Source organism: Aethalodelphis obliquidens, unplaced genomic scaffold (genome assembly GCF_003676395.1).
Source record: "Aethalodelphis obliquidens isolate GAN/ISIS:26980383/991018 unplaced genomic scaffold, ASM367639v1 scaffold86, whole genome shotgun sequence".
Taxonomy (NCBI): domain Eukaryota; kingdom Metazoa; phylum Chordata; class Mammalia; order Artiodactyla; family Delphinidae; genus Aethalodelphis; species Aethalodelphis obliquidens.
The window spans coordinates 5,042,552-5,055,070 of NW_020838030.1; the positions used below are offsets into that span (position 1 = coordinate 5,042,552).

Sequence of the window (12,519 nt, forward strand, 5' to 3'; positions counted from 1 at the left end):
TCCCAGCCCCCATATCACCTTCCCAGTCCCCTGGCACTAACCCCTTACATCCCTTTCTTACCCCCTCGTAGAAGCGCCCACCCCCCTCTCCACAGCCCCTTTCTAGACACCCAATACCAGACCTCCTTTTACCCCGAACACCAGCCCCCAGATTCCCTTCCGAGCTCCCTGTAAAACCCCGCTGCTAATTCTCCGCTGCCGGTCTCCAGCCTCCATTCCATCTCCCCACGGTCCCCTCTTACTTCGCCGGTACCAGCCCCCAAGCCCCCTCCCCAACGCCACCGTAACCACTTTCTAGCGCCCCGCCTCCAGCTCTCCTGTGCTCATTCCAGCTCCCTCATCCCAGCCCCCCAACTTTCACATGGCCTCTTCCTATGTCCCCGAATTGGAGATCTTTGCCAGACTCCCCCTACCCTGACACCTTCCCGATACTCTCATGACCCCCTCCTAGCTCCTCCATACCAGCCCCCAGGTCCCTTCAGCTCCGCCTCAGGCCCCGCCCTCGCGGGTTCCTTGGCTTAGGGTCGCTTCTCGCGTGCGTCCCCAGCTCCCGCCCGGCAGCCCGGCTGTCGGTCCCGGGCCGGCGGCCCCCGCAAGCCGCCGCCGGCCCCGCCCCCGGGCACCATGCTGCCCTCGCAGGAGGCCTCCAAGCTCTACCACGAGCACTACATGCGGAACTCGCGGGCCATCGGTGTGCTATGGGCCATCTTCACCATCTGCTTCGCCATCATCAACGTGGTGGTCTTCATCCAGCCCTACTGGGTGGGCGACAGCGTGAGCACCCCCAAGCCTGGTTACTTCGGCCTCTTCCACTACTGTGTGGGCAGCGGGCTGGCGGGCCGCGAGCTCACCTGCCGCGGCTCGTTCACCGACTTCAGCACTATCCCGTCCGGCGCCTTCAAGGCGGCCGCCTTCTTCGTGCTGCTCTCCATGGTGCTGATCCTCGGCTGCATCACCTGCTTTGCTCTTTTCTTCTTCTGCAACACGGCCACGGTCTACAAGATCTGCGCCTGGATGCAGCTCTTGGCAGGTAGGGGAGGGGCGGGGGTGGGACTTCTAGAACAGACGCTGAGGAAGGGACTTCTTCCAGGACCCCTTCTTGGAGGAGTCAGAGACAGATTCTGCTCCTCTGTCTAAAGACACACCTCCTTCGCTGACTCTAAGCAGCCAGTGGGGAGGGGATTCTATGAGAGAGACACCTTGGGGCAGAGGGCATAGCCTTAGAACTGGGTCTGTAGGTCTGTGTGCTTGGACCTGGGCAGATTGCGTTTATTGATGGATGAGCATTATGTCTGAGTTTCTGAGGGTCTCTGAGAAAGAGACCCTTGGCTCTTAAGTGAAATAACTATCTGAATGAGGAGTTACTCTAGGTGTGAGCAATTTCTGTTGCATTGAAAAAAGCATGAGGGACTTCCCTGGTGGTCCAGTGGTTAAGATTCTGTGCTCCCAATGCAGGGGGCACGGGTTTGATCCCTGGTAGGGGAACTAAGATCCCTCATGCCACACGGCGTGACCTAAAAAATTAAAAACAAAAAAATGAGATGGGGAATCAAGAGATCTGACAGTGACCTTTAACTTGCTAACGTTATCAATTTGGATGTTTCACTTTACTTCTCTGAGGCTCAGTTTCCTCATCTGTAAAACAGTGGAGAAGAGTCCAAGAACTCATGAAAGAGTAATTTATAAACTATAAAGTTGGGAAAAGATGGAGGGTGGTGTTAAGAGAAGGCTGTCTGTAGTGTCTGTCCAATGTTGGAAGTGTAGGTGGTTGACAACACCTGGCAACATGGGCCTCTGGAGAGCAGGTCTCCAGCCTCCCACCCCCACCAAGGCAGGAAGGGTTCTGGTGCCATGCCTAGCGGGAATGAGTCTCTGGGACCCTCTGAAATGTTTGGTTAAGACAGACGCCTTGCCCTAAAAACCAGAGAAGGGCCTTTTGGGAGTAAGAACTGCTGAGACAGTTTTCCAGGATCCATTAGAGTCCCCCATCACTGCCTACCTTTCAATTGAAGACAGATTTTGAAGATTCAGCAACTTGGGCATTTGCCTAATTGCAGGCAGGGAAGAGAGTTGGGCTGAGGACAGTTGGGCCAGGGGATGGCAGGGATGGAGGAGGAGGACCGATGAAGGCTGGTGAAGGAAAACGTTTAGAGCCTTCCAGGGTTGAGAAAGAGAAGGGAAAATGTGATGATCATGCAGCAGAGGTGGTTTTTCAAAATAAGCACCTCAGGATATTCAACAAGTGTCAGCCCCTTCAAAGAGACCTCCTGAAGAAGCTGTTTTCTCACTTGCTGATGGTTCCACTCCTCAAAACATTGTAGGAAATTGTCTTTGGATTGTGGTGTGTATACTCTTGAACATCGTCCTTGAGGGGAAACCTCTATTTTTTTAAAAATTAAATAATTTATTTTTGGCTGCATTGGGTCTTTGTTGCTGCGCACGGGCTTTCTCTAGTTGCGGTGAGCGGGGGCTACTCTTCGTTGCGGTGCATGGGCTTCTCATTGTGGTGGCTTCTCTTGTTGTGGAGCACGGGCTCTAGGCGCGTGGGCTTCAGTAGTTGCGGCACGCGGGCTCAGTAGTTGTGGTGCACAGGCTTAGTTGCTCTGCAGCGTGTGGGATCTTCCCGGACCGGGGATCGAACCCGTGTCCCCCTCATTGGCAGGCGGATTCTTAACCACTGCGCCACCAGGGAAGTCCCAAACCTCCATTTTTTAAAGGAGGACTATGATTTTTGGAAATGGCCAAGTGTAGAAAACACAATGGATGGGAGTTCCCTGGTGGCACAGTGATTAAGACTCCGCGCTCCTGATGCAAGGGACCCAGGTTCAATCCCTGGTCAGGGAACTAGATCCCACATGCGTGCTGCAACTAAGAGTTCGCATGCCACAACTAAGGAGCACACCAGCCATAACTAAGGAGCCCGCCTGCTGCAACTAAGACTCAGCACAACCAAATAAATAAATTAATTTAAAAAATTAAAAAAGAAGAAAACACAATGGGTGGTCAAGATGAGAACTGTCACTTGAGATGAAAGCCAAGGTGTGAAGGCAAAATCTTGAGGCTGGTTTGCTTCCCCAAGAGGACTGTTACAAATGCTGGGAGGAATTTCTGGCCCGTTGGAAGATTGTTCAAACTCCCAAAAGGACTACGTTGCAGAAGGCAGCATTTATTCAGTGTGGACATTCTAGTGGGCTTGCTCCAATTGACTTAGATGGAGGTCTTTTAAGATTTTGGAGAAAGTGAGAAAGGAGAACTGTAGGATGTGGGGCATATCTCTATATTTATCAGTACCCAGAAGGTGATTTCCATTCTACTCTTAAAAGGCGAGCTGGAAAGAATATATGCTCAGCTGGAACTCCCATATCCTGAACCTTGATTTGTAGTCTGCAGATGGGTTACTGACCTCTTAGCCTTCCAGTTCGCTGTAATCCATCCAATTCTCTGTAATCCATGTGGGTTTAATCTTGGGGATTTGATGAACTATTCAACAACCCTCATGTAAATATAGAATTTCAGGGATCTTAGGAATCAGCTCCTTCAAACCCTGCCTTCCTCCACCCCCATCATAGAGAGAGGAAACTGAGCCTAGAGACATAAAGGTCTTACCCAAAGTCACACAGCCAGTAATAGAGTAAACTAGCCATGACTCCTGGTCCAGTGCTCTTTCCCTTGTGTTTCGCCCCACCCCTAAGGGCAGTTATCAGAGTTGAGCAGTTCATTGTATTTTACTTAGAGATTTCTGAGCTCTGGCTAAGTGACTGACTTACTTTGCTTAATAAAGGGCAGAGGTCAGGGACTTCCCTGGTGGCGCAGTGGTTAAGGATCTGCCTGCCAATTCAGGGGACACGGGTTTGAGCCCTGGTCTGGGAAGATCCCACATGCCGTGGAGCAACTAAACCCGTGTGCCACAACTACTGAGCCCACGTGCCACAACTACTGAAGCCTGCGTGCCTGGAGCCCGTGCTCCGCAACCAGAGAAGCCACTTCAATAAGAAGCCTGCGCACCACAATGAAGAGTAGCCCCTACTCACCGCAACTAGAGAAAGCCCAAGCGCAGCAACAAAGACCCAACGCAGCCAAAAATAGATAAAAATAAATAAATTTATAAAAAAAAAAAAGAAAGGGGCAGAGGCCAGAGCACTAGACTACAAGTCATGGGATTGCGCTGGTGGGGGAGGGTTGTCTTAGTTAATTCTGCCTGTGACTCACCATGTAGTGTTAAGCAACCACTTTTTAGCTTAAATCTCAGTTTTCTCATCTGTACAGTGGGGGACTAATCAGTCAGATTAGTGGATTTAAAGTGTCTCTTTCAGGCCTGTGGGGTTCCTAGAATAACTCTTTTACCAAGATCATTCCACTCAGAAAGTGAGAATCAGTCATCCTCAGAGAAACTGCAGAGAAGCAGAGGGCCTTATTTGTATCAGATAAGAATTAGAAGGACTTCCCTGGTGGTCCAGTGGTTAAGACTCTGTGCGTCCACTGCAGGGGGCACAGGTTTGATCCCTGGTTGGGAAACTAAGATCCCGCATGCCATGCAGTGCAGACAGAAAAAAAAAAAAGAGAGAATGCCTGTTGTATGGTTCTTGTTCAAGTGAACATTTACTCAAGCTGTTTATTGGCCATGCCATGCAGCATGTGGGCAATCCCTGCTCTCAGGAAGCTTACCATCTAGGTGAATCACTATACTGGTCAGCAGTCTTTCAGTGAAAAGTGACAGAAACCCAACTCAAGCTGACTTAAGTAAATTAAAATAAGATAAAGGGCTTCCCTGGTGGCGCAGTGGTTGAGAGTCTGCCTGCAGATGCAGGGGACACGGGTTCGTGCCCTGGTCTGGGAAGATCCCACATGCTGCAGAGCGGCTGGGCCCGTGAGCCATGGCTGCGGAGCCTGCGTGTCCGGAGCCTGTGCTCCGCAACGGGAGAGGCCAAAACAGTGAGAGGCCCATGTACCGGAAAAAAAAATAAATAAATAAATAAAATAAGGTAAAGAGGGTAGTGTTTTTGGCTCACACACATTAAAAGTCAAGAGTACTGGCTTCAGGCACGGATGGATCCAGATGCTCAAATAACGTCATTAAAAATCAGTCTCTCAGTAGCATCGACATATATACACTACCAAATGTAAAACAGATAGCTAGTGGGAAGCAGCTGCATCGCACAGGGAGATCAGCTGGTTGCTTTGTGACCACTTAGAGGGGTGGGATAGGGAGGGTGGGAGGGAGAGGCAAGAGGGAGGGGATATGGGGATATATGTATACATATAGCTGATTCACTTTGTTATATAGCAGAAAGTAACACAACATTGTAAAGCAATTATACCCCCCCAAAAAAATCAATCTCTTGGGACTTCCCTGGTGGTCCAGTGGCTAAGACTCCGCACACCCTATCTATGCAGGGGGCCTGGGTTTGATCCCTGGTCGGGAACTAGATCCCACATGCTGCAACTAAGAGTTTGCATGCAGCAACGAATATCCCGAGTGCCAGTGCCGCCAAATAAATAAATAAATATTAAAAAATATCAGTCAACCTCCATTTCCTGGTTCCTCTGTGTTGGCTCACTTTTAAATTCACTTCTCTCTTGAAGGTTATAAGTAAGGCTACCAGCAGCTCTGAATTTACATTGCTTCAGCTTAGCGATGCCTGTGGAATAAAAAAGAGCTTTTATTCAATGGTTCCAGCAAAAGTTCCAGGGCTGATTCTGATTGTCTAGCTTTGGTCAAGTGTCTACCTCTTAATTAATCAGTGTGACTGTCTAAGGTCTCGGCCACATACCCATTCCTGGGACACATGAACTGATAGGGGAGAAAGATAAATTCCCACAAAGGGAAATCAGGTGTGACCACTGGAAGAGGGCTACTGTGGGTTAGACAAGTGCAGACAGAGGCCTCATCCTGGACAGTCTGAGCACTAATATGTGCTCAGCTTTAGGTGCTGTGGAAGCCCAGGGCAACTGAGGAGGATACCGCCTTAGTTGGGAGGTGAAGCTTGAGTGGGGCTGGGTGTGGACCGATGTGAGTTGCGAGAGAGCATTCTGAATGGAGAGGAGGATCAGGGACGGAGAGACACAGAGGGGAGAAAGCCACATCTGGCTTGAGTGTGGCATCCACGTAGGGGAGCAGCAGTGAAAGAGGCCAGGAAGGAATGATGGGGCTACAGTGTGCAAGGCTCTGAGTACTGGGTCAAAAAATTTGGATTTAATCAGCAGGCGGTTCGAAGCTACTACCACTGTTAATAATCAGGAAAAAAATAGTTAACATTTTCTGAGCCTTTACTATATGCTTGACCATATGCTAAACATTTACATGCATACTGTCATTGAATCCTCACAAAAATCCTATGGGGTAGGTACCACTATGAGTATTTCATAGATGAGAACACTGAGCCTCTGAAAGGAAAGAGTCATTTGTCCAAGGTCATACAGGGGGTAAGTGGTGGAGCCAGAATTGTAACTCAGTCTGTCTAACTAGAAAGCCCAAGGATTTATAAAGGAACATTCAGGATGGGAATAGAGACAGGATGAATTTGCCAGAAGAGTCGAATGCTAAGTAGGCTGGGAGACTCAGGTGGCTCTTTGTGGAGTTAGGGGTCAGCTTTTCTTTTTTAAAAAAATTAATTAATTAATTAATTTTTGGCTGTGTTTGGTCTTTGTTGTTGTGTGTGGGCTTCTGCTAGTTGTGGCGAGCGGGGGCTACTCTTCGTTGCGGTGCACGGGCTTCTCATTGCGGTGGCTTCTCTTGTTGAGGAGCATGGGCTCTAGGCATGTATGCGTCAGTAGTTGTGGCATGCGGGGTCAGTAGTTGTGGTGCACGGGCTTAGTTGCTCCGCGGCACGTGGGATCCTCCCGGACCAGGGCTCAGACCCGTGTCCCCTGCATTGGCAGGAGGATTCTTAACCACTGCGCCAACAGGGAAGTCCCAGGGGTCAGTTTTTCAAGGCTTCTCAGGATATCTCTGCTACTCTTTACCTGGTCTTTCCCATTTTCGGGTGCTAGACACTTTCACATTCGTTATGTCATTTACTGTTCATCTGTTAAAATGACTTGTCCAAAGGTCACACATCTAGTGAAAGAAGGAGCTGAAACTTCACATGAGTCTAAATGGATCTAGAACCTGTTTTTAGCCCTGAACTGAAACACAGGACGTGAATACACAGATTACAAGTTACAACTGTCAGGTGTATGTACTCAGTGTTTACCTGTGGGCTGAGTGAGGTTAGCCAAGGGGAGGTTGCTGGCTGGAGTAGAGACTCAGACTGGAAGCCTGGTCGAGGCTCCGAGGGGGCAGTGTGGGGAAGTGGTGGAGGACTTAGAATTCCCACTTTGCCACTTCCCAGCTGTGTCCCTTGGATAAGTGGGTTTCCTCTCTGAGCCTCAGTTCCCTTATCTGTAAAATGGAGGTGATTATTGTACCTACTTCAGAGGTGATGGAAAGAAAGAAATGAAACCATGGGGCTGAAATGCTGAGTGTGGTTCCTGGTATACAGTGTGAACAATCAGTAAATGGTCACTGTTATTCTTGTGACATAGTCTGAGTGAAGAGTAGCTTGTGAGGGGTCCTTGCTACTCAGGTGAAAGACTTTGGACTTGCTGAGATGATCAAAGGCCTTAAGAAGTCATAGACCTTCAGCTGGGAAGGGTCTTACCAATCAGCTGGCTCAACTCCCTTGTTGTACAGATAACGAAACTGAGTCCCAGAGAGAAGAGACAAGGCCATGCTCACAAAGTGAGACTCCTCCATCCACAGAAGGGAGGTGATTCTGACCACATTTATTCAGTGTCGAGAGCCTACTATGTGTCAGACACTGCCCAGTGCTAGAATCACTGTGGCAAACAGCACGTGTGAGATATAGTGGGAGCTGGGGAGACTGATGGTGGAGGTGGCAGCAGGGGCTGGTTGGTGCGCCAGAGGTGAGCATCTTCCAGCCTCCCAGATGTGTGTCCTAAATCATCAGGGGTCTCTGAGGTAGGAGCAGCAGTGTCACTACAGCCTAGAATATGCATCCACATCCCTCCCCGCTTCCTTGGCTTATGTTTCAGATTTGGTTTGGGATTTTATTCATCCAGTGAGTCTCTGTTGAATGTGATGAGACTGCTGAGCACATTGGGGGAATTTCTTTCCTCCCACTCTTTTTTTTTTTTTTTCCTCCCACTCTTCCCTCCCTCATTTTCTTGCTCCCCCAATTCCCCCTTCCTTCCTTCTTTCCTGCCTTCCACTTTCCTTCCCTCCCTCCCTTCTTGCATTTTTTTGCTTTGCTCCTTCTCTCCCTATTCCCTTCCTTTCTTTCTCACATCAGTCCTTTACTGACAGCCTCCTCTGTGTGTCAGGCTATGCTAGGCTCAGGGAATCCTGAGTAAGAGTCCTCGCTCCCCGGAAGCTCATAGTCTAATGGGAGAGGCAGGAAAGAAATTGGATCATCACACTATGGGATGACATATGAAATGATTGAATCATGCAAGGGTATCTTGGGAGCACACACTTCTGACACATTAAGGACAGCCAGAGAAGTCTTCCAAAAAGTAACGGCATTTGAGCTGAGTCTTAAAGGATGAGAAGGGGAACCAGGCAGAAGAGACAGTATGATTGAAGGTGTGGAGGAGGGAAATAGCCTGGTGTGTTTTGGGCACCACAAACAATTCGCACAAGGGGAGGTGAGAGCTGAGACTGGGAAGGTGGAGAGGGGCTGGACTGTGGATGCCTTCTAAGCCATGGTCAGGAGTTTAGACTTTATCTATAAGCAGCAGATAGTTGTTGACTTTTTTTTTTTTAATCTTTAAAAATTTTTCCAGACTTTCACTTACTTTTCGGAAAAGTTAATACATGCACGTGAAACAAAGTTCAAAAGATAAAATGGTGTTTAATCAGATGTAAGTCTCCTCCCTGCTCTCATTTCTCAGTGACCCTCCCAGAAGTCTCCTCCCAGGGGCAACCACTTTTACCATTTCTTGAGTATCCTTTCCAAGAAATCCCATAAATATACAAGCAAATTCAAACTATATTTAAAAAAAATAAATAGTATATTAGTTATCTATTGCTGCATAGCAGATTACCCCAAAACTTAGTGGCTGAAAGCAACAAGCATTTACTATCTCTGTTTCTGTGAGTCACAGGAATTTGGGAGTGCTTAGATGGGTAGTTCTGGCTTGAGGTGTCTCATGAAGTTGCACCCAAGACCTTAGCTGGGGTCGGCTGGAGGAGACCTCAGAATGAGTGCTCTGAGAGAGAGAAATAAGAAGGTATGATGCCCACCCCCCCCTTCTTTGGTAATAGCTTTATTGAGATTTAAATCATATGCCACACAGTTCACACATATAAAGTGTACAATTCAGTAGTTTTTAGTATATTTACAGAGTTGTGTAACCATTACCACAATCAATTTTAAGATATTTACATAACCTCAAGACGCCTTATATCTATCCTTTAGCTATCTCCCCTTAAGCCTACCATGCCCATCTTCTCTGTCCTCTAAGCAGCCACTAACCTACTTTCTGTCTATTAAGCCTGTTCTGGACATTTTGTATACATGGAATCATATAATATGTGGTCTTTGTGATTGGCATCTTTCACTTAGCATAATGTTTTCAAGGTTCATTCATGTTGCAGCATGGGTCAATACTTCATTCCTTTTTACAGCTGAATAATATTCCATTGTATGGATCTACTGCATTTTGTTTATCCAGTCATCAGCTGATGGCCGCTTGGATTGTCTCCACCTTTTGGCTATTATGAATAATGTTGCTGTGAATGCTTGTGTACAAGTTTTTGTGTGGACACATGTTTTCATTTCCCTTGGATATATTCCCGAGAGTCTAATTGCTGGCTCAGGTGGCAACTCTAACGTTTTGAAGAACTGCCAGATTGTACTCCAAAGGGGCAGTACCATTTTACTTTCCCACCGGCAGTGTGTGAAGGTGCTTAGTCATATCCTCATCAACACTTATGTTATTATCTGACTTTTGGATTACAGCCATCCTCCTGGGTGTGAACTGGTAACTCGTGGTTTTGATTTCCATTTCCCTAATGATTAGTGATGTTAAGCATCTTTTCAGGCGCTTGTTGGCCATTTATATACCTTCTTTGGAGAAACACCTATTCAGATCCTTTGCCCATTTTTTTCTTCCAGTTTTATTGAGATACAGTTGACATACAGCACTGTATAAGTTTCAGGTGTACAGCATAATTTGGCTTAGTGAACATCCATCATCTTATATAGATACAAAATTAAAGAAATAGAAAATTTTTGTGTGTGATGAGAACTCTGAGGATTTACTCTCTTAACAGCTTTCATATATAACATACGGAGGTGGTAATTATATTTTTGATGCTGTACATGACATCCCTAGCACTTATTTACCTTATAACTGGAAGTTTGTACTTTTTGACCACCTTCATCCAGTTGTCTCTCCCCCCACCCCCACCTCTGGTAACCACAAGTCTGTTCTCTTTTTCTTTTTTTTTTTTTTGAAGTATAATTGACCTACAACACTGTTAGTTCCTATCATAAACACTGTTAGTTCCTATCATACAACACAGTGATTTGATATTTCTATATATTTCAAAATGATCACCATGATGAGTCTAGTTACTGTATGTTACCATATAAACATATATTTATTGACTGTACTCTCTACACTGTACATTTCATAGCCACGACTCATTTATTTTGCAACTGGGAGTTTGTACCTTTTAATCTGTCTCACCTATTTCTTTCCTCCCCTCATTCCCTTCCCCGTTGCCCATTTAAAAATTAGATTATTTTTCTTTTTACTATTGAGTTGTAAGAGTTCTTTATACTCTTGTTATAAGTCCCTTATCAGATATATGATTTGCAAATATTTTCTTCTGTTCTATGGCTGTCTTTTCACTTTCTTGATGGTGTTCTTTGAAGCACAAAAGTTTTAAATTTACACAAAGTCCAGTTTATCTTTTTGTTGTTGTTGTTGTTGTTGCTTGTGCTTTTGATGTCATTTCTAAGAATCCATTGCCAAACCCAAGGTTACAAAAATTTACCTCTGTTTTCCTCTAAGCGTTTTATAGTTTTAGTTTTTACACTTAGGGCTCTCATCCATTTGAGTTAATTTTTGTATATGGTGTAAAGTAAGAGTTCAACTTCATTCTTTTGAATGTGGCTCTCCAGTTGTCCCTGCACCGTTTATTGAAAACAGTGTTCTTTCTCAACTGAATGGTCTTGGCACCCTTGCCAAAAATCAATTGACCATGGGTTAATTTCTGGACTTTCACTTCTGTTCCATTGATCTGTATGTCTATCCTTATGCCAGTAACAGTCTGTCTTGATTACTGTTGCTTTGTAGTGAGTTTTCAAATCAGGAAGTGTGAGTCCTCCAACTTTGTTCTTTTTCATGATTGTTTTGGCCATCCCACTGCCTTTTTTTTTTTTAATTGAAGTATAGTTGATTTACAATATTGTGTTAGTTTCACATGTACAACAAAATGAGTTATATACATATATTTCTCAGATTGTAGGTTATTACAAGATATTGAATATAGTTTCCTGTGTTATACAGTAAATCCTTGTTGCTTATCTATTTTATGTATTGTAGTAGTTTCTATCCGTTAATCCCATACTCCTAATTTATCCCTCTCCCCCCCTCCCTTTCCCCTTTGGTAACCATAAATTGGTTTTCTAGTTGTGAGTCTGTTTCTGTTTTGTATATAGATTCATTTGTATTATTTTTAGATTCCACATGTAAGTGATATCATATAATATTTGTCTTTCTCTGTCTGACTTCCTTCACTTTGTATTATATTCTCTAGGTCCATCCATGTTGCTGCAAATGGCAATATTTCATTCTTTTTTATGGCTGAGTAATATTCCATTGCATATATATACCACATCTTTTTCATCTTTTCTGGATATATGTCCGGGAGTGGAATTGCTCGATCATATGGTGGCTCTATTTTTTCTTTTTTTTTTTTTTCTTTTTTTTTGCGGTACGCGGGCCTCTCACTGTTGCGGCCTCTCCCGTTGCGGAGCACAGGCTCTGGACGCGCAAGCTCAGCGGCCATGGCTCACGGACCCAGCCGCTCCGCGGCATGTGGGATCTTCCCGGACTGGGGCACGAACCCGTGTCCCCTGCATCGGCAGGCAGACTCTCAACCACTGCGCCACCAGGGAAGCCCTCTATTTTTTCTTTTTTAAGGAATCTCTGTACGGTTCTCTGTAGTGGCTGCAACAATTTACATTCCCACCAACAGTGTAGGAGGGTTCCCTTTTCTCCACACCCTCTCCAGCATTTGTTGTTTGTGGACTTTTTAATGATGGCCGTTCTGACCAGTGTGAGGTGGTACCTCATTGTAGTTTTGATTTGCATTTCTCTAATAATTAGTGATGTTGAGCGTCTTTTCACATGCCTGTTGGCCATCTGTATGTCTTTTTTCAGAGAAATGTCTATTTATGTGTTCCACCCATTTTAAAATTGGATTATTTGGTTCCTTTGCTATTGAGTTGTATGAGCTGTTTATATATTTTGGATATTAACCCCTTGTCAGTTACATGGTTTGCA

General features: G+C 45.7%; 1 protein-coding gene across 2 annotated transcripts in view; it reads left to right on the forward strand.

Moving 5' to 3' along the window:
- Nucleotides 1-12,519, forward strand: part of LHFPL4 (LHFPL tetraspan subfamily member 4) — a 28,842-nt gene that overhangs the window by 474 nt on the left and 15,849 nt on the right. Inside the window, exon 2 of one of the 2 annotated variants that reach the window (XM_027093746.1) lies at nt 548-1,030. In XM_027093746.1, coding sequence (XP_026949547.1) covers nt 625-1,030 — 406 coding nt within the window. In that variant the 5' untranslated portion in view covers nt 548-624. Of the gene's footprint in view, nt 1-9; nt 1,031-12,519 lie in introns of those variants that run through there. The other variant, XM_027093747.1, reaches the window with a different exon arrangement.